Consider the following 22406-nt stretch of genomic DNA (forward strand, 5'->3'; position numbering starts at 1 on the left):
TAAAACTTCAGGGCAATTTCAACAGGAATGGGGGATGACCATGTGGATGAGGTTTTTCTGTTGGGTCCTGGAAAGGTCCTCTGGAAAGGAAAGAGGAGTCATGCTTTCTAGTTCATCTCCAAGCCTTACCTTACATGTTGGTTTGACTGCTGATGCCAGCCCTAGCAAATGAAAGAGGTCTGGTGTCCTACATGGGGGCATATTCCAGAGGAAAGCATGGCACAAAGAATCTCTTCAGCTGATCCAGATAAACTGGAAGCAGAAGTGGTGGCTAATTCATTGCAGCTTGAATCGAAAATGGACTCTACATGTTATTTTAGTAATCAAAATAAATGGGAAGAGGGATTTCTAACTCCATGAAGGGCTCTGCAGTAAATCACCATGTGTCTGCCATAGACTAGTTGTCTAACCAAAAGTTTGGAGGACACTGATAAGAAAGGAAGACAGTTATTGACAGCAACTGTAATTAATTCTGTGTTCACATGCACATCCATGCCTGATAGCCATATATTGTCTTAAACAAGAAGCATAATCTGATTCTATGAGACTGTATGTTTGCTATCCCCTGTAGGCTCCTTACTATGGAGAGAAGTGGTGCCATCTTTCTTCCTCTTCTCTTATCAAAAGAGCAAGAGGGAGGAGGGGTTAAAGAAGATCCAGAAAGGCAAAAGATGAAATACGTGTCCAATTATTTGTTATTTATAATAGAAAAGAAGGGGAAGATCCAAGGGCTGGATTGAGCTGTCTGTAGATGTACAGAGATGTTGGTTGGAAGGAACCACCAAGGTCATCTCAACCCCATGCCCACTCAGAGCAGGACATTGCCAGCACAGGATCAGGTGAGCCATGGCTCTCTCTAACCAGTTCCTGAAGTCCTCCAAGGATGGCTCAATGTCCGAGTGGAGAGCAGTGACTAGTGGGGTTCTTCAGGAGTTGGTATTTGGACCGGCGCTGTTTAACATCTTTGTTGGTGACATGGACAGTGGGATTGAGCGCACCCTCAGCAAGTTTGCCGACCACACCAAGCTGCTCTCCGGGCAACCTGTGCCAATGTTGCGTTATCCTACTGAGGAAGATGTTTTTTTCTACCATCCCATGTGAGCCTCCCAAGCAGCAACTTGTGACCATTGCCCTTATGAGGAAGGTTGAAATTGAGCAAATCCAAGGTCTGGGAATACCACCAGAACTGAACAGTAATTAACCAGCAGCCTTCACCATGCCGTTGTTTAAAATGAAATAGGGTCTTGTATCTATCCTGTCTTAAATTCCAACTCTTAATGTTTTAGAAGTACTCAAAACATTAATAGGTGTTTTTGTTGGCTATCTTAGAGCTGTAAAGGCTTAACATTTGGGAGGAGAGATGGGAGAAAGCCACAGAGGATCTGCAAAGCATGAGGAAATGAGCCCACGTGGGACACAGGCAGTGCTCACGCTAATTACCTCTGGTGTGGTGTTGAAGTAGAGGTAGATGAGAGTGAAGAGGTTGTTGCAGGTAAAAGCTGACTGTGGGGAAATTGTCATTGTAAGGAGAAGAGTAGATCCTAGCTGAGGACAGAGGGAGTTGGCACGTGCACATGGACACAGACACATCCAGCAGATCATCTGCACCTTCCACTGCAGGTGGTTTGGCTTTGGGGAATATTTTGTTCTGTCTCTGACCTCCTTTTCTTCCTCCAGCTGCCTCCTACACAGACAGCTCTGATGATGAGACCTCCCCCCGAGACAAGCAGCAGAAGAACTCCAAAGGCAGCAGCGATTTCTGTGTGAAAAACATAAAGCAGGCAGAATTTGGGCGCCGAGAGATTGAAATTGCTGAACAAGGTAAATGGGGCAAGTTCCTCAAGCTCCTCGTTGTCCTAGGCTGTCTTTTGGGGTTCTTCCTTCCCCCAAATCGTCTTCTTGCAAGTTTCAGTATATTGGTGATTTCTTGACACCATTCTTGTTAGAGATGGGAAGACTTTTATAGGATTTTGTGGGATGGAAAGGAGTTACAGGGTTATGCCATGTAGCTTCAACCAATCAACTACTGAAGGACTACTCTATAGTCAAATGCATTTTGTTAAAACCAGTAGAAAAGATGAAATCCATCAAATAAATTCAACAACTTTGTTTTAGCATGATTGTCTCCAAAAATCCGTAGTAAAGGCAATGCAGTATTTAGGAGGGATATTGGAGAGGCTGATCAGAGCGGCGAGTCCCAAGCCCTTCTCAGCCTGAAGCAGATTTTCCTCCAGCCTCACCTGGGCATTTGCAAGTAGAAATTTGAAAATGTGATGATGCTACGTCCTAAATAGTAGGGAAAAAAATTCACAAGGGTTATTGGGTCTTTTTCAGCCATGCCATGACTGACTTGTTGCTTGCTCTCAAGGATTTAGCTTTTTTTTGAAGCTGCCACAGCTGTACGAATTCATGGGAGTACCAGATAGCAGGGCAAGAAGTGATGCTGTCTGTTTCTTCTGTGCTTGTCTCTCTTTCCATCGTATTGACGGACTTCTTTTTTATTTTGCCTTTCAGAAATGCCTGCGCTGATGGCTTTAAGGAAGAGAGCTCAGGGAGAGAAGCCACTGGCTGGGGCCAAGATTGTGGGCTGCACGCACATTACAGCGCAGACAGCTGTAAGACCCCATCATTAAACTCTAGACAGGGATTTTCCACTGCTTAGCCTCTAAAATAGACCCCAAGTGGTTAATATAGAGATGTGGTCTCTCAGTCCAGCACCGTACACCAAGTGAAAAGAGAACGGTCGATTTTATGAACACTTCTAGATAAACAGAGCCTGTGCTTCAAGGTGATGTGATGCGTGTATCTGTAAGGCATTGCTTGAGTAGTGATAACTAAGGTAATTGAATTATCTGTATCATATAAGCAGGAAGAAGTGGTGGTCAGTGATCAGTGTAGTTATGCAAGTCAAGGGCTGTGGTTTTTCCTCCAAACATGGGATAGGAGTGCTTTCTCCTGACTAGATTTGGGACTTTGCTGAGTGAAATCTGCATATATATATATATATACACACACCCACACACATATATATGCTGCATATAGAATATACTCTGAAGTTCTTATTTACTTCATCCATTTAAAATTGTAAAAAACCAAAAGTAATTGCAAAATTGTTTTCTGTAAAACTCTCTAAATGACCCTGATGCTGCTTAAAACCAACTTCAGATACCCCCCAGAAGCTTTCCCATAAATAGCAAATAAAAATCCCAGTTGTGTGTTGCTCTTAGCATTGTATATTGCTCCTTGCATTGCTCTTTCTGACGTTTTTTGTTTAAATCCAGGTCCTAATGGAAACTCTTGGTGCATTGGGTGCGCAGTGCCGATGGGCTGCATGCAACATCTACTCTACTCTTAATGAAGTGGCTGCTGCCCTTGCTGAGAGCGGTAGGAACTTCACCCTCTTTGTTCTTTCTGTATTTAAAAAGATTTGTTACTGCCCCATTGTATTTAGCTCATTTACTATCTCTTACAGTTTTTTCCCTTCATTCTCTTCAATTTAGAATAAACCTGTGGGAGGTAAACAGCACAAGATAATCCCTTCCATTGGTCTGAAAATCTTAGAATGATTTTTCTCTGGAGTATCAAAGTAGGTAGTACAAATGATGATGATGCACATTATTAGCTGAATGGGCTATGTGAACCTGGAAGTTATTTTGCCAAGAGAAACAAAGCTAAATTTTATTTCAGTTCTGTAAATTTGAGTTGTAACTTTGGCTAAAAGGGGTGAGAGAGAGAATTTTTGGTGGACATAATTCACAAAACAGAAGCTGTCCATGTTGCTCTCACCTGGGACATGCCTTAATTCAAATCCTGTTTAACCTGGGTAAGGCCAGACATTTTACTGTGAGAGGTGGGAGACCCAAAAGAAGCCAAACCCACCGGCTTGCCTGTTACCTGGTCTTGCTTGCTGAAGCTGAATGATAATTGCTCATGAGTCAGGATACATTCAAGTAAATTTGTGGCTAACATGCCTAACAGGAAGGTAGAACATCTAACTCACAGCGAAAGCTTGATTTTGCAAATAAATGTTATTGTTGAGAGCGTGTTGCCCTCTCGCCTCGTGGCTAGAGCTTTTTCTTGGGGGAGAGGAAGAAATTAGGAAGGCTAAAGCTGACTCCTATCTGCTGCCTTCAGTGTCTTCAATGTGTATCTCTGAAGCTTCTTCTAGAAGGTAGATGTTGAAAAATCAGACTGCAAGCAAGACCACAGTGGTGTTGGGAGCCTGGTTCATCACGTGTGGACGTAGGGAGAGCCGATCCCCAAGTGGTTTGCTAAGGCTGTGTTAGCACCCGTCTCCCTCTCTGTGCCAGGGTTCCCCGTCTTCGCCTGGAAGGGAGAATCTGAAGACGACTTCTGGTGGTGCATCGATCGCTGTGTCAACGTCGAAGGATGGCAGCCCAACATGGTGAGATGGGGCTGACTGTAAAATGCTCGGTGCATGGTGAAGCATGGGTAGCTCTCATCTAAAGAGAAGGAGGAGGGGTTTAGTGCTGGTCTGTGTTTTTCTCCTGGACTTGGACCTAACTTAGCAGTTAAGGCTTGGTGCTAACATAGCACTTACCTTCGAAGTGCTTTACAATGACTACACAATGCAGGAAATTAACTTATCTCAGTCTCACAGGTGTGAAGTCAGGGAGAAGATGGGTAGGTGACTTCTGCATGTGAATCTTGCCTACCAAGCAAGCTTTTGTTTAACTATTTTCTAAATAAGCATAGCTGCATTAGTGCAAAGTTTATCGGGTGCTTAGTTGCTACGGGAGTAGCTTGCTACAGTTTAAACCAAACTCATTTAATCTAGCCAGTAAAAAATGACTCAAAATCAGTATGTTCTGAAAAGGAGTTGCATCCATTTTACCATATTCGATTAAATTCACACCTTTGGTTGATGTGATTTTTCTTATCTAGGCAAGGCGTCTGTTTCAGAACAAAAATTAGATTTTTAGGTGATTTCTGCACCTTAAGCCTGCTCTTACTCTAGGAACACAAAACCTCAGGTAGCCCAACCCCATACTTTGCTGGTTTATTCTGCCTTTGTTTCTAGGGAAAACAGAGAACCCTGAACTAGGTGAGCAGAATAATTTGCAGCTGTCAAATGTGCTGTTTTCATCATGCTTCCCGACAGGTTTTGAGCCCTGGAGCTTATGATCTAAATTAGATGAAAAGTAATCAAAGGTGGAAGATAGGCGTGTATCTGTATTGTTTGTTTACCAATACCAGCTTGTTTGAGGTAGGTTTTTTGTCCTTTCCAGTCTGCACCTGCTCACTTCCTTGCTGTCACCTTTAAAAAGAATTGTGAATGTCAAAAAATCCACCCCCAAGCTACGAATCTGAGTCTAGACATGATAGCAGCTTTCTTCTTCTTCCTGAGGAATAATTTGCCATCAAAAATGTCAGTAATTGAAGAAGTCACTGTACCAGAATGTGCGTATTATGCTTTCCCAGGATCTCTTAAGACCTCTGGATTCTGCGATGTGTCTCCAGCCATCAGTGTATTTTCAGACCTGCTTCTGGAACACAGAAATAATTGCTGGGGAGCACCAAATACCTCGGATCTAGCAGTTCCCAAAAGTCCACTTTTTTAGAGATAAGAAATAGGACACTGGACACTGGGTGGAGAACAGGGGTGGAAGGGATCTTCTTCATGTGATTATTTCAGGAGGAGCTGGCAAACTTAGCCAAAGAAGCGAGGTGAAATTTGCCTCTCCGGTCCATCCAGTCTCATGGCTGAAGCAAGATGGACCTACTCTGTTCCCTGTGCTGATGGCAACTTTTTAGAGCATGCACCATATTTTTTCTCTCCTGTTGAGACTGAAAGTTTCCCCCGATATCCTGAATCAAGGCGATACATCCCCAGGTTGTAGGACTGAGCCTGAGCTGCTGCTCCTGGAAGCCCATGACCTTTGTATAAACCTAAATCTGAATATTCAGTGTTAGGGCTTCTGTGTGGCACTACTCCACAGGAACAGTTAGCCACAAATACTGAGAGTCTCCAAAAAAAGAGATTGGATTTTCTGATGGGAATAGCAGACCTTCAGAGGAGTGCTCTGTCTGGACAGGAATGGCTTAGAGTTTTTTTCTGAAAAATACTGAATCTGCAGTACTGGGAGTTTGGTTTCCTTTGCAGCATAAAATGATCTAGGACCACGCTGTCCCCGGGGGATTTCGATGCCGCCCCCGACCATGCCTGCCTGCCATCTCCTTGCGTTTTCACCAGTCATTTTCTGTAGTTAGTTATTTTCAACCATGTTGCTGAGCTAATCCTAGCTAATTTTAATCAGCTTGGTTTTGGCAGGATCAGCCCCACGGTATCGGCTGTTGTCCCAACAGAGTTGGAAGGGGAACAGGGTGGGACATTTGGTGGCAGCGGGGTCTTAGATGGGTTTAAAGAGCTTGTAAAATGGCACACTGAGACACCAATTTATTTCATGGAAGAGCCAGAGATTTTCTGCTGGAGAAAACATGAAATGGAAGGACTGAGGGAGTGAGAAGTCACAGCCCTTCTGTGCCGATAGCAGTGTGAAATTGGTTACTTGGAGAGAAAAGCACTGAGAGAGGAACACCTACCAAGGGGATATGGATGCACCAAATCAGTCAAAAATCATAAAAATTCAGAGTGAGTACTGCTGTGGAGGAGCAGGACTAGGTGTCTCCCGGTGCTTGGGTCAGAGGGTGATCCCATCTCCAAAGAGACAAATGTCCCTGCAGGCACAGGGTGATAGGAGGATGTTTTTTACGAGCACGATGACTCCAGCATGCTGTGCTCCAAGATGAAAGTGCCAAAATCAAGAAGGAGGTTGATGAACTGCAGCCGGCAGCGTTGGTTTGCAGATCGTGCCTCTCGGTGGGTGTCAAGCAGCAGCACCGAGAGGCAGAGCGAGGCCCACATCTTTAACAGCTGGTTTTCTGTACGAAAAATTCTTTGCACATCAAATAAAGTCTTTTTTTCCCAAAAAAAATCTGCCTGGGAAGAATTGGAATGAAGGCAGATAACCTGTGTAAAGCTGAGAAAACTGCAGGAATATGGGGCACATACCACAGGCTTTGCCGTTGGCCGTTTGGGGCTGCTACACAAAGGTGACCTTCCATCAAAAACTAGTTTCTCCATTGATTTGGTTTGGGTTTTTTTCATCTCTTGCCCTCCTAGGAAAGAGGAAACTGCCAACCCCCAGAATTCTCTCTTAGAAAGAGGATTATGTGCCCTGTTAAACAGGGATTAATGAAATGAAGACGTCCTGGGAGCCAGGCTGCTGAATTCCTACCTCGGCTGGCCCAGGAGAGTTTCTCAGCCCACTTAACCCTTACCTGCCTCCGCTTCCCAGCCTGTGAACGGGAGCTGGATCTGGGGGTTCCCTGGAGACTCAAGAGTCGGGTCTGCGTGGGAGATGTGTGCTGTGCTCTGGCAGGACACTATGTGCTTTCCAGACATTCGTGGAGGAGCAGCTGCTACCCACAGCATTTGCCTTCAGTGGAAAATCCCACAATTCAGAGGGAAAAAGGTTGCTATAGTACATAGCATTTCCAAGTAACTCTTTGCCCATGGATATCAGTGTGGTGGCTCCATGAAGCCACCACGTCATGTCGTGACAAAGCTCAGGAGCGTTGTCTTTGTGCCCGCAATGGGGCTTCTGCCGCAGGAGCGTGGTGGGAGTGTTAATTTTTCCTGGGTGGCTGCAGATGCTGGTGGGAGAGCTGCAGACGCATGTGACAGAAGGTCTCTGTCGAGCTCCACCACCGGCCAACGAGCAGAGATGCTTCTGCCCAGGTTTCACATTTGCATTTTAGGACACCTGCATGCCACACCAGTAGGTTAATGAGGGCTGGCTTGGCAGTCAGAACTCTTGAACACTGGTTCAAGCGAACATGCAAAGAGAAGAAGAAGGAGGATGATGATGATCCAGTCAGAAGTCTTTGACGTTGATGTAGGGAATATGCAAAGGTGATGATGATGATGCAGTCAGAAGCCTTTGTTGGCGTAGGGAATATGCAAAGATGATGATAATGATGATAGGGAACATGCAAAGAGGGGTATGATGATGATGGTGATTCAGTCAGAAGTCTTCGGTGTTGGTGTAAGGAACAAGCAAAGATGAGGATCATGATGATGCAGTCAGAGGTCTGACATTGGTGTAGGGAACAGGCAAAGAGGAGGAGGATGTTAATAATCACATGGGCCAATGTGGTCTCAACCAGCCCAGCTAGCAAAGGTCCTTGGCACTTCACCTGCCGCTCGGTGAAATCTGCTCCTTGTTTTCTCTTGAGTCTGAGTCTAATGGGGGTTGTCACACTTTCCCACCATGCTTGGGCACTGCTTGGGCCACCTGAGGCCACCTGAGTGGCGGGAGGACTCAGGGAAATGCACATGTTTCGTTTTTTTCTTTCCTTGTAGCTTTTCTTCTTTCCCAGACACCTCTTTGTGGTACCCCAGTGGGTCTGTCTTTGAAGCATTTAGAGCTCAGTGCCCTCCTTGGGTATGGCTGTGTGTTGAGATGCAGCAGGGGATGACCCAAAGTGGTTGGGACTGGGGCCACGTTCATTATGAGGAAAGCGTGTAGGACACAAACAAGACTCCTAGGAAACTCCACTGGCTATCACCAGCAGTGAGATTTTCTGTAATTATCAGAGATTCTGTACTTAGAGAGGTAAAAAATAAGCCTTGGCTTAAAGTCTTTGATTATCCTGGTGACACTATAGCACATCACAAAAATACCTGAATAACGTCAACCCATGCAAAGGTGCATCTAGACGTACGTGTTAGATTTTTAGCAGTGTTACGACTTTCGTGTCCAAAGCCATTACCAGGTGCGTTTCCATGTGCTGGAAAACACCTATGCATATTCTCACCAGCAGAGAATAGACAAGCTCTTAGACATCTCTTTTCACTGCAATTTTTAGATTTCTGTGACCAAATTGTTTTCATGTCTGTCCTTTCCAAGGCACTTTTTCAAAGGGCACCTTTACTTGCTCATCTTCAATGTTTTTATTAAAGCTGTAAGTCTTTGGCTTTCTCCACCGCCCCGAAATGTGTCATTAGGAGGAAATGGGTGGCTCAGGAGACTCATGATCTGATAAAGAAGGGGTTTGTACTTCTGAGATTGAGGTTCAAGGCCAGATGAAATGGGCAGAGACCCAAAGCTGTTGTCTAAAAGAGGTTCAGCATTTTTAGTATGTAGTGTTTTATGATGCAATTACATTATAATTGGCATTAGTGGCTCTGCACCATCTTCCTTCTCCATCCTCCTCCTTCTCCATCCTCCTCCATTAGCAGTTATATTAGAAAACCTGATGACTCTGTATGGTTCAAAGTCTTTTACATCTGTGCTTCTGGGAGATGAGGAGAGAGGAGCTTCCACAGCTGTTTCCCACGTTTCCTCTGGTCTCATTATAAACATCAAGGTCTGCCATGTTTGTCTGACCTGTTGCCTTTCCAGCACAATATTGATGAAGCAGCACTCCTGCTCTGAATAGTCAAGCAGAGTAGTCTCACTAAGCTGTCACGATGTGGTATTTGAAATGCCAAAACATGGGCTTGATTAGGAATGATTTGAGCGTGTGATTTATCCCTTGTACCTTTTTGGGGTCAGCAGGCCTTAGTGGATCTTCAGAGCAGTGACTTTGTGGTTATTTTTATTACAGATCTTGGATGATGGAGGTGATCTCACTCACTGGATTTACAAGAAATATCCCAACATGTTTAAGAAGATCAAGGGGATAGTAGAGGAGAGCGTGACTGGTGTCCACAGGTAACAAGACAGGCTGGACTGTGAGTACGGAGATGTTGGGACAAAAAGAGCATCTTCTGCCTCAGGGCACCGGTAGCAAAAGATCCCCAAGCTGTAAGATGCCACAGACTCGGCTGAATGTCGAACCTCCTAATACATGGTCTGTGGTTTTCCTTCAGCTTGGGCTTAGCTTTTCCATAAGAACTGTTTTAAATCTCTCATGTAGTGAAAGCAACTTGGAACCACTGCTCTGCATTTCAGATGATGAGGAGAAGCAGCTACTGACCATTGTGCGGGTGGAAAAAGTGCACGAGGTCTTGTTTTTCCACCTGTGAAATAGGGGCGATGGTTACCTCACCTCATTTTGCAGGTGAAAAAAGGAAGGGCTGAGGGTGTTGCACAAGAAGGGGTGGGCTTTGGAGAAAGTCAAAAGTGTAGTCCTAAACTAAATGTATGGGAAGAAGTGAGATTTGGGAAGAGGAAATGAGTCTCTAGTTGCGGTGGGAGTGCAGAAAGGGAGAACCACAAAGATGCAGCCGTATGACTGAGTGACATCCATCAGTCTGCGGCAGAAGCAGAATTGTGATGGGAGAAGTGGCTCCTAGGATTAGGAGAGGTATCAGAAGTGCTTTTCCAGTGGAGTTAATTGTATCACAGGTGACAGAAAATAGGGGACTGAGGAGAAGAACAGCAGATTCTGCTTTTTTGTTAATTTTTGCAGGGAGAAAGGCTTGGCTACAGCTCTTGGAGCTGGCTGAGAGTTTGGCCAGAGGTGCAGGCAGCCCCTGAAACAGGGAAACGAAATATTTGAAACAAGGAAGCGACCGATTCAGGTTTGCAGCCAGTGGGGTCAAGAAAAGGACCTGATAAAATTTTTAGTATTGGGATTCATTCCTAATATGGGCAAACGAGATGTGCAAAACCAAAGCAATGTTAAAAACTGTTCCCCACGTTCTCATGCCAGGAGCGAGGTTGTTTTCTGAGGTTGGTGGTATTGAAGCATGCGTGCGGGGAATGCGTTCCCCTTACATCCAGGGGACAGACAGTGTGGGGACTGAGGCTCCCCAGATGACAAAGAGAGACTGGGGAGAAACCTGGAGGTGGTCTGTAGAGACTGACCAAGGGAGCATGTTCTCCTTCCTGAGGTCTGGAGCAGGGAGCTGATTTTCAGATTCTCTTCATAGCTGTAGTTTAGCGTTTAGATTCGTTTTTAGTGTTTCTGCTGCTGCCAGGAGTTGAGTCTGCTCTCAGAAGTAGGAGGTCAGCTTGATGTCTTCCCCACCCTGGTTGTTTCTTGCACCACGTCTCAATGATGACACTCCTACTGATGTTTTGCTGCAGGTGTTGATCACAGCAGCTTCACAGTGCTGGGAGTGTCAGCCTTCTGTGGCCATTGCTATTTGTCTTGAGCTGTAAGAGCTTGAGGAATTACATGAGCTCTCATCTTATGTTATCTGAAGCAGGATTTGGGGTTTTTGTCCTTTTGAGCACATCAGAGGAGGGTTGTAATATCAACAGTTATAAGGCACATGTTGTTTTGAGCACCTTCTGACCTGCTATTTGACATTTTTATGAAATGCCTTTTGCCAAACTGGTAGTTCTTCAGTAGGGGAGGAAAACAGATACAAACATCTGTGGAGGGAAGAGTGCTGTTTCTCCTCCAGAAATGAGGAGCTCCTATTAAGAGGTTTTTTTGAGCCTCCAGATGGGTACTGCTTACTTCAGCAAAACAAGACCTCAAGAGCACACAACAGTAGAGTGTAGGGAAATATTTTTCCACCGATCACCTGTTTCTTCCCGTATTCGTAACAGGCTGTACCAGTTGTCCAAAGCAGGGAAGCTCTGCGTCCCAGCCATGAATGTCAACGACTCGGTCACAAAGCAGAAGTTTGACAACCTGTATTGCTGCAGAGAGTCCATCCTGGATGGGTATGTACATGGCCACCCAAACGGAGCTGTGTCCCTTGCTTGGGTTGCACTGGACCCCACAGTGAACTGGGTCCACGGATCTGTCCTACCTGCCACTTTAGATCATTTTAGATCAATTGATGTGACAGAGGAGAACAAAGACCCTTTATTACCTCTGCTCCATCCTGTTTTTATCAAAGATGGGAATCTGCAAGGCATTTTGAGAGAGCAGCTATGTCTCTATGGGTCAGAAGGCCCTAAGACTTATTTGTACAATTTTATGTAAAGCTCTACAAACATATGCACAGCAGAAAACAAATGTTGAATCTTGTGTTTGTAGCAGAATGATCTTGCAGCAAAGATGTTAGCACCTCTAGGAGGTCTGGCTTCAATATTTTTAACCCAGCTGCATGTGTGAACGGGGCACATCACTTAAATTCTGCCTCTGCTCCTCTTTTTGTAGAAAGCATATCTTCTCTTTTCCCAGAGTGTCTGGAAGACACATCAGGTATTTTATTAGCCATAGCGATACAAGACACTTCCCAGTGCCCTTCAAGGGCACTTTGTGGTTTTGTGCTTTGTGCTCTCAGGGTGATGTTGCCCTTCCGTGTGTGTAGGTGACTTGCATGCATTTTTCCCTCCTCAGTGAGCATGACTGGAGCTGTCTTCAAGCCCTGCAGCTTCTCGTACTCCCGTGTGAGGACTTCAGAAGTCCTCACATATAGCTATAGTACTCCCTCCTGTCCTTCTTACCTTTGTGGCATCAGGATAAAACCCATCTGTGTCTGTTGCGTGTGTCTGAGTCAACCAGCAGCTTCCTCACAACAGTTTTTGCCTTTCTAGTTTCCTTTTTTTATCTTCTGTGAATATACAATAAACCGAAAGAAAGAAAACAGAAGAGGTTCTGGTAGACCGAGACTTTATCCCATAACAGTTGCGTGTCCAAAGTGTAGACTTGAGTCTGAGGATTAAACCCTGTCCTTCAGCTGAGCATAAATAAATAGGTGTGGAAGGTGGGAGTGACAGGGCTGATGACTGCTTTATCCACCTCTCCCCACCCCGGTCCTGCAGGATTTACAGCCACATGCTATACAAGCAAGCAGAAGAGTGTTTGCTTCCCTCTGTGCTCCCTCCCCCCAAAAATCCCAGCAGGCAGACCGTGGGACTGAGAGCAGCTCTGCAGCATCCTGATGGTGCTGTACTTTTTAGGATCGGATGGGAATCAGTTGCTGACGGATACGTGGGCACCGGGTACATGATGTATCTTCTGAGACTGTAGGTCTTGAGATGCAGTGCAAAATACTTGAAGTTGTGATCTAGAGAGTGTGTAAATCTCGGTGATCTTTTTTTTTTTCCCCCTCTCCCTTTTTTTTTCTTTATTTTGATGGAATTGGGTGTCTGTGTCCTCACCACCCCCACTGCCAAATTTTGTCACAGGCAAATGAGATTAGGACAAGTTTTATTTGTACGGTTCGGATGAGTGGACTGTGACATATTGCATCTGGTAGTGGTCCCAGTAGACAAGTCTGCACAGAAGCAAGGACAAATGTGACTTTCCGGACTGGCGTTGATGCTGATGAGATGAATACCGGAGGAAAGATTGCCTGCTCTGTCCCAGGTAGCTGTAGTGTGGAGGAGGAACCCTCCATGGAGAAGACTGCGTGCTTCAAGAGAAAAGGCTTTTTTTATGTTGATAATTTGGTATGGCTTAAAGTTTAAACAAGTCTTGAGATCTGCCATTCTCAGTTCCTTGCAGACGTAGAAATGTCTCCTGTTTAATAAAAGTCCATCTGGCAGTGCTATTGGTGTTCAGCTGTGCTACTGTTGCCTTCAATCTGGTAGGACCAGAGGTTCTTAGAGACCCAGTGTAGGCTTCCCTGTTGATGGTGGACTGTGCTTTAAGGTCTTTCACCCAAATCTTTGTGGGATATGTAGTAGAGTGCTGCGTCACATCGGCTTTGAAGCGGTCTTCCTGGTAGTGGTCATCTTGGCCAGGAGAGGTGAAGAAGACTCATGTTTGTAAAACCTGTGTGTCCAAATACAGGGGCATGAAGATGATCTTTAAAAAGCGTGCAAGTGCCATATGAGTTAGCAAACCACCGAATATGCTTCTCTGGATGATCTACTGCATGTGCAGTTTCTTCCTCAGATTTCCATCCCATGTTGTTCTGAAAGACTAAATTTTGTGCTCCTTGTCAAGTCCAGCAGTGATGGTATCTGGCACTACCCTGCCAAGATGTTTATTACATGAGCCAGAACCTGACACTGCAAACAGCCAGTGGTTTCTTGCTCTTCCTGCCCATCAAAACTGGAAAAGTTTGATCAAAATCATCAGCTGGTCTCCAAAATATGTACCATCTGTGAAATTACGATGTGGAGCAGCGTACTCCAAGATGCAATGCATTGCTAACTGGGCTTTACTAGAGGCAATAATGGGAAAAATGAGGGTGGTGGAACACTGGGCCAGGTTGCCCAGAGAGGTGGTCGATGCCCCATCCCTGGAAACATCCAAGGTCAGGTTGGACGGGGCTCTGAGCAACCTGATCTTGTGGAAGTTGTCCCTGCTTATGGCAGGAGGGTTGGACTAGATGACCTTTAAAGGTCCCCTCCAACCCAAACTATTCTGTGATTCTAGGAAAACATCTTGATGAAGTAATTCTCCTAATTAAGTAGCCCTTCCTGCTTTATTACGGCCATGTCTCTGCTCTATGGTCGCAGGATTCAAGGCACACAAGGCAGCCTCTGTCATGGGGGTCGGCTGCCTGGTGAAGAGTTGCCCCCAAATTTTTAGTTGAGGACACAACTTTTAGCTCCCTGTTCCATGTGTAGTGGATGCTGTTGGTGGCTAAGAAACGTTAAAATCTTCTTTATCTTGTTGTCTTCAGTTGTGATAGATGATGGACCTCATGGGTAGGTGAGTTGGGATTTGGGTTAAGTCTGACCAAGGCATCTAAAACTGGGCCAATGGAAATCTGAGCAGAGGTGCGATTAAATCTGCTGTGTTTTTAATCTACATTCTTTTGGAAATGTAAGGGAATTTCACCTTCCCTGCACTGCTAACCTATTTACTCATGTGCTAAAAATAGCCTATAATGTAGGACACTCTTAGGGAGAAACCAGAAGGAAACCGAGTGGAAGGGAGAGCTTTATTTGTGGAAAGCACTGGGATTCTGGCAATAAATTACCACTTTCCTGCTTCTTCTGTAGTTATTTCTGTGGGGTATTTTGACTTAAAAAAAAATGAAGAAAAAAATATTTTTAAAATATTTTAAATATTTATGGAATACCAAAACAAAGGGATCCAACAAAAAAAAAACCAACACAAAAAAAGGATCCAAATCCTTCCTCTTTGTTGCGTTTCACTGGTAGCACCCACCCTTAACAAAAGAAAAAATCAGTTTTTAGGTGCCCTTTGGGTCCTCTCTGCACCCAGAATTGCTGCGTGTCCTTAGGGATACAGGTACAACCATGGTGTTTAGGAGGGGCAAACGGAGAAGGACCACTGTCCTTCACAGCATCGTCAGTGGAATAGATCTTACTGCTGGTCTTTAATTGTTTTTTTTCTTTTTCCTTAGCCTTAAAAGGACAACAGACATGATGTTTGGAGGAAAGCAAGTAGTAGTTTGTGGCTACGGGGAGGTAAGGGGTTCATATTTTACATGTGGGTGCTGCATGTAAAATCATCACATCCTTTGCATGGCTTTATCCGATGGGGCTTTTCTGCCCTTGTGGCTTTTCTCTGCATCTGCAGGTATCTTCAAACCTGACGGGTTTGCCAAAACTGAAGATTTTCTTGATTTCCAGTATATTTCTATAGTATTACACAGATACCAAACCTGAATCTTAAAAGACATGAGTATTAAGTATTCTGAATATCTTTAATACCTGAATATTGACATATCCAGATATTAATATTTCATCTATTAGTATTATGTTTTATATTTATATATTATATTCTATTTGATATAATATTAAAATATTCAGAGGCAGGGTTCTGCAGATGTACTGTGCAGCTGCAACATTGCATGTTGAAGCGTGGTCAAGAAAAATGAGTTAATTTTTACTTTCCCCTGTGCTTTCACCCCCAAACGGAGGAATCCTCTCTTGAGGCAAGACTGGGATACTCACCCTTTGGCAGTTCTTATCGGGACCAGTGAACACCAGTTATGGTGGGCTGTGCTGTAGGTGCCCTACTGGGACTCTTTTTCTTTTTCTTTTTTTTTTTTCCAAAGAGCTGAAATGGGACAATTTTCTCACGTGTAATCGCATTTTTGGGGAACACTTGGTCATTTAACCGTTTCCCTGAATTCCCCTGCGAGCTGCACTGTATGTGCTGTGTAAAGGTTAAAGCTCATTAACCCTCGGAGATTAAACCGTTAAGCTTCCTAAATAGAGTAAAGGTTACAAGAGACTCTTAAACTTTCCCTGAGATAAGTGTAATCTCTCGTTATCATGGTGCTTTCTAGATACCAGGATGTTTTGGGGGAAAAAGAACTCCCTGGGACGAAAATCAGCGGCACTTTTGTATTTTTTAGTGCTTCTCCTAGCTAAGCTGTCCCTGACTCAGGTCCTAGATTATTCCCAATCCAGGAATTTCCTGCACCCAGAAATTAAGTATATGCAACCAGCATTGCTAAGAGGGCCGCAAAGGGCTCTTGGGGCTGCAGAAGAGACACCCAGAGTTGTACATTCCCTATACGCTTCCCACGGCCGTACTGATGCTCGGTGCCTCCTGAGCTCTCGGCATCTCACTCTTCCTCTGTGCTCTTCTCCCTCCCCAGGTTGGAAAGGGCTGCTGTGCTGCTTTGAAGGCCATGGGCTCCATAGTGTACGTGACAGAGATCGATCCGATCTGTGCCCTCCAGGCCTGGTAAGCAGTCGCACCGAGCCCGGCTTCTTCTTCAGGCTTTTTTTTTTTCCCAGGAAAACCACGGCCAGAAACCAGTCAGCTGTGGTCCCTCTCAAGAGGGATGCTGCTGAGGGGTTCGTGGCTTCTCCGCACCCTCGGAGGGACCCACAGCTCTCTCCTATGGCCAGGAAAGGGTTCCTGCACTCAAGCATTACCCAGTTTATCTGTATCCCACGTGCCAGCTTGCATAATCATAACCACAGTGGCCAAGAGTTTAATGGTATGGCTTGAAAGGATGTTGGGAGTGAGCTGCAACCTTTGGAGTGCGAACTCAGGCTTTACTGTGCTGTGCACACACCTCACCCGAGGGATATTTTGGTTTCTGTGATCATGTGCCCCTCACAAACCTCTCCTCGCTAACGCCGGTACCCTGCTGCAGGGCTGAAAGCACACGGCTCTCCCCTCGTGCGGGCACGTTGCAATTATACCTGACCTCGTTTCCTGCAGGTAAAGGTTGTTTTGGTGCAGAGATGCTGCTTCTGCATCCCAAGGTGCAAGATGGGACATGACTATGAAAGCAGAGTCCCAAAAACACCAGGAGCCTTATTAAACCCACAGCCTCTTCCTAACAGCAAGCTTTCAAAGGGCTATTGCGGTGAGGAAACTAATGAGCCCTGCTTAATTAGCAGAGCTGATCAACTTCTGGTTTGCTTTGCAACCTTCACAAGTGGCACATCCAGCACCCGCATCCTTAATTGTGAATTTGGTCGTTTGCAGCAACCCCTTCCCTGACTCTGCACAAGGCAACACCATACGGCCCCTCTCGTAAGGAGTTTGCAATGGGAGGAAAAAACCAGTAAATGGGACATACAGCAGAAAAAAATTATTTTTTTTAATAGTAACTACAATTTTGCAGCTTGTGAGAGTCATGGAAATAAGTTCTCGGGAGGACTGTCAACAAATCCTAAAAAAAATCCTGCCCTTGTTATCCGATGCGCTGTATACACCTTGCTTGGTGAAGTCAGGAAAGACTTGCTGAGTGCTCGGCACTTCTAAAGATCGCGTAGGTGCCTAAATATGGATTGCAAAGTTAATGGCAGACATCTGTGGGGTTTGGGTGATTTGGGTTGTTTTTAAGATGATCTAAATCCGTATCAGAAAGATTTCTGCAGCAGGAGGGCGTATCTACATCTTCTGGCTGTACTTTGCAGGAGTAGCAGCTTTCAAAAAGCCGTCTCCGTTGAAAATTGAGATTTGCAGATGTGGAGGCCCTGACAGAAAATGTGAAACCCCCAAAATCTCTTTTCACTTCTCCCCACAACAGTCCCAAATCCTCCAGGTTGACTCCAGAAACCCTCCTAATGACTTGGGGTACGTGGCCCTTTGCATGCTGCGTTGCTGTGTCCCACTCTGGCATTAGAAAGTTAAAATGAGTATCTGAGAATCACATGATGGGGTTTTTTTTCTATTTTTGGCATGTTTTTGCTGCTTCTCAGACTACTTTTTCCCCCTCTTCTCCTCTTAGCATGGATGGATTCCGGCTCGTGAAACTCAATGAAGTCATCAGACAAGTTGACATCGTCATCACCTGCACAGGTATGCAGTCCCCGAGGCAGGAGGATGGGTCATCAGGGATGCGCACCCCATAATCGAGTCCATCTTTTTCCAAAGGAAAAGGCAAAAAGATGGGGAAAGTGAACATGGGGATTTATTACGGATTTTGCTGTCTGGCAGGCAACAAGAACGTAGTGACCAGGGAACACCTGGATCGGATGAAGAACAGCTGCATCGTCTGCAACATGGGGCACTCCAACACCGAGATCGACGTGGTGAGCGCAGGGACGTGCACGGGGTGCGGGGACGGCACGGGGTGGGGTGACGGTGTTTTTGGGACCCTTCAGCAGCTATGTGTGACCCGTGCTGCTTTAGCAAGCACCTGGGAGGAGATAAAATAATCCATTGCTCCCCATGTCCCAGCAGACATTCTCAGGTATGTCATCGTCATTCCTGTGATCCCAAAGGATGCCAGCAAGCCAGACAAACTGCTCCAGCTTCCAGCGTAGTGTCTGGTGTCCACCAGCCTCATTCCTTCCCCTAGAGAGTCAGTGAATCACCCTCTCCAGCCCGGTCCCTCTGCTTTCGTGTTACTACTATACCATTAAGACCCAGCCAAGAATTCAGCTTGGTGCAACACAGCACGCTCAACCCCACCGCGCTTTACCGAACGGCACTGAAATCTGCTCGTCTGTGCTTAGAGATGAGTAGAAAAACAGGAGAGTCTTGTCTGAAGGTCAGTGGAGAATTGCTCGGCCAAACCGATGGGTTTAAAGCCATTTTCTGTGCTAGAAAGAAGTGACCACAGCCATGCAGAGTTCGGTTGGTGACCATGAATCCTCTTCAGCCAGAAGAGCTTCAACAATAGTCGTTGCTGGAGCTTTGATGTATTGTAATCACAAAAATAGTTCCAGGTTATGATTCATAAAGGTTTCATTGGTCTGAGACTGTGACCGGACCCAAAGGAAACTATAAGCGCAGGACAACGTCAGCGAGTTGCTTCCTCTTTTCATTCCTATTATGTAGCTTTTGGGTTTTGATCTTTTTCCAGTGCTTTAACTATTTTAACACTGTGTTTCAGGCAAGCCTGCGTACACCTGAGCTGACCTGGGAGAGGGTGAGGTCCCAGGTGGACCATGTCATCTGGCCAGACGGGAAGAGAATAGTCCTTCTGGCGGAGGTGAGTTGCAGGCAAAATAGTAGGAATTGCAACCTGTTCTCTGCTTGCAGGGGAAGAAAACAAGGGCTGAATCAGCTGTGGAGCCAAAGAAAGTCCAAAAATCACCTCCTCGGGCTTCAGCTGGTCAATAGTCCCTCTGGTTGAAAGGCTTGGTGTAATCCTAATTTGGCCCATGACTTACTGGAACGCAGAAAAGCTCCTGCGTTTTACTTTATCCCACTCCAGGGTATCTTCCACAGGGTATTTTATCAGATTTTCACTTCTAAATAGTTTTACTGAGTTATAAGGGCAACCAGCATCTTGGGATTCAAGTGCATGTGATAAATATTGTTCCCTCCCAGAAGGGACGCATTTCACTGGTGATTCCTGTACCTTTTGTAGGGCTGTAAACTGGTTTTGGTGCTGTGTTGAGATAACAACCAGTTTTTGCTTCCCAGGGCCGCCTGCTGAACCTGAGCTGCTCCACTGTCCCCACCTTCGTCTTGTCCATCACTGCCACCACGCAGGCGAGTAGGGTTTGGGCTGAGCCGAAAGCAGCGTCTCGCTCCATAGCGGGCAGCAGTTACTTACCTAAGTGTCTTCTCCATCCAGGCTTTGGCTTTGATAGAGCTGTACAACGCTCCCGAAGGCCGCTACAAGCAAGATGTGTACTTGCTGCCTAAGAAAATGGGTAAAGATGTACTCATTGCCTTCTCTTTTTTGGTTTTGAGATTGAACAGATGGGAGGTTTTGCTAGGCTGGGCTGAGGATGGCAGGGCAACACAGCCTCCTGGGCTCTCTTGTTTGCCTCCCTGCCAAGCTCAGGGTCCTCTAGCAAGTTCTTCCCACCGGGTCTGGGCTCTTTGCTAAATTGGACGCGTTGTTTCTCTGTCCCACCTGGGGAAAACAGGCTGACACACTCAGCTGACGGCAGGAGTCCATCCGCAGTGATGCAGGGGATTTTTGTGTAGGGCTTCTGCCAGCAGAGCTGCCTTCGTTGGCTGCAAAGACACATAGTCCCTGACCCACAGCTCTGCCAGCAGAACCCCCTCATGAGGACACGAGCTATACTGATCACGCTTTTGCTGCAAAACTGGACTTTTTTGCCTTAATTGTATTTTTTGAGACCAGGGACAGCTTGTCCCTAGCTTGGGCATTCAGCGTCACCTACCAGAAACGTCCAGTGGCTCCTGCATCAGTAGAGCACCCAAGCTTGCCCAAGGGTACGGCGTAACACAGCAGTAGACCCAGGAGTCCTGCTAGAAGGGTATTTCGGAGAAAGGTTTTTCCCTTCTAACTCAAAATAGGTGAGACCGTTGGTTTTCCTCATTCAGGGTGAAAAGCAGTCCTGCAATTTAGCAGCAAATGTGTGAGGAGCGATGCCTTTCCCAGCTGGGGCTTTAGGGAACTGGTGTACAGCGGGGGGGGACTCCTTGCCTTCCCTTTCCCCTACTAACGAGGCTTGAAATTGTTTCAGACGAGTACGTGGCAAGCCTTCACCTCCCAACGTTCGATGCCCACCTGACAGAACTAACGGATGAACAAGCAAAATACCTGGGACTGAATAAGAACGGACCTTTCAAACCAAACTACTACAGGTACTGCTCCACAACCTCTCTCTTTATTCTGCCATGAGTGTGGGGTACACGTGGGGTACACGTAGGGAGGGGCAGAGGGGACAGCATTTAATCCCACCAGTCCCCTGAGAAGATACCATGGGCTTTCTGATAATTCCCATTGCCTCGTAGAAAGTGGTCCGGCTGGGAAGGGGATGGCGCGGTTGGAGCTGTGACACAGAGCGCTTGGCAGGACACGAGCCCTTTGTATCTGGCAGCAGCTGTCACCCAGACGTGGCAAATGGCAGAGTGATGCCATCCAGCCAACTCAGATGACAGCTTTATTTTTAAAGTTTGACGAAGGATGAGATGGCACAGAGCAGCGTTTGCCCCTCATGCCGGGGGCTGCTCGGACAGGCTCGGCTCGATGGCTCTCCTCCCCCCAGTGCCGGCCAGGCTGATCCCCCCAAAATAATAATAATTCTCAATATGAGTCCCTGGATCACTTCCCTTTCCAGGCTTGTGTTTGTAGCCAATGCTGTAACACATTTTTTTACCGTGAAAATGAAATGGCTTTGCACAAACACAGATCAGCTTGTCGGGAGGTTGAAGCCCAGATCCTTTTCGTGCAGGAAAAGGCATTTTCCTGGTGTGCAGGTCTTCAGCACTCATACGAGAGCAACGCTGCACCAGAAAGCTCCAGTTTGGGGGTTTAGTGCGTTTTGCCAGAGCCTGAGCTTTTTTTTTCCTACCCTGCGTTACGTGCAAACTTATGGTGCTGCTGCATGGCTGTGCCCTCCTATGGAGGGATTTCCTCCAGTTCGATTTTCTTTGCCTAGTTTCAGTGTCTGGCTGTAGTCCTGACCTTGCGGGGAGCGTGGTTTGTCCCACACATGGAGAAGTTGGGATAAGTAGAGGGTCACGGCAAATTCCCTGCATCGAGGGAGAGCCACACCGACTCAAACACCCCACGTGTGCCGTGGGGCTGAGATGTACTCGGACAGCTTCGGCTTGGTGTCCTGCAGGAAATAAAGCCTCCCGATACAAAAGGCAAAGAGTCATGTTTTCCAAAGTTACCTACTTTGATGCGTAGGGGCGTAGGATGGGAGGCAGGAGGAGATCTCCAGGTGCACATAGCCTCTTTTTCTGGATATAACAGGCAATTTGACTTCATCCCCGTGCAGCTCAACAGCTTGCTTTGTTAAAACAAGCACCTCTCTCTCCCTGCATGTAGCTTTGTTTGCAATATGAATTAGTCTGCTTTTAGTTCCCAGGCTAACGGCAGCCTTCCTGATAAATTCAGCCAGTCTGAGCCAGGCTTCGGTGTTTAAGGCATTTGCTCTTGTACCTTTAGCGCATCCTCTGCGGTTTCTGAGCAGACGTTGCTGCAGAGCGGTGGGACTCAGTCCCTGAATCAGTCAGGTGCCGTTGAATTTTCCCCTTCCCGTACTCGAAGCGAGAGATGGTGTTCAAGCAGCAAGGGCAGGTGGCTAAATATAATGTGGTATTTGTGGGGGAGGAGATGAGGACCGAGTCCCTTTCTAAATAATTTCTTTTCTTGTTATCTACCCCTCCCAAAATACACCGTGTTGATGCTGGGGGAGCTTCATGTCTCTTCCCCAGCACCTCACCAAAACCTCATTTTCTCTTCTTTTCCCTAG

At 46.1% G+C, this 22406-nt stretch overlaps 1 protein-coding gene across 1 annotated transcript in view; it reads left to right on the forward strand.

Annotated features, from left to right (window-relative positions):
- AHCYL2 (adenosylhomocysteinase like 2) overlaps positions 1–22406 on the forward strand; it is a 107227-nt gene that overhangs the window by 82040 nt on the left and 2781 nt on the right. Inside the window, exons 3-16 of the mRNA XM_075024522.1 lie at positions 1678–1821; positions 2515–2615; positions 3282–3384; positions 4311–4405; positions 9634–9740; positions 11532–11648; positions 15203–15266; positions 16409–16497; positions 18002–18072; positions 18211–18305; positions 19112–19210; positions 19648–19716; positions 19802–19880; positions 20667–20787. Of these exons, the coding sequence (XP_074880623.1) occupies positions 1678–1821; positions 2515–2615; positions 3282–3384; positions 4311–4405; positions 9634–9740; positions 11532–11648; positions 15203–15266; positions 16409–16497; positions 18002–18072; positions 18211–18305; positions 19112–19210; positions 19648–19716; positions 19802–19880; positions 20667–20787 (1354 nt within the window). The remainder of the gene's footprint in view (positions 1–1677; positions 1822–2514; positions 2616–3281; positions 3385–4310; positions 4406–9633; positions 9741–11531; positions 11649–15202; positions 15267–16408; positions 16498–18001; positions 18073–18210; positions 18306–19111; positions 19211–19647; positions 19717–19801; positions 19881–20666; positions 20788–22406) is intronic.

This window comes from Buteo buteo, chromosome 4 (genome assembly GCF_964188355.1).
Source record: "Buteo buteo chromosome 4, bButBut1.hap1.1, whole genome shotgun sequence".
In the NCBI taxonomy this organism is placed as follows: Eukaryota; Metazoa; Chordata; class Aves; order Accipitriformes; family Accipitridae; genus Buteo; species Buteo buteo.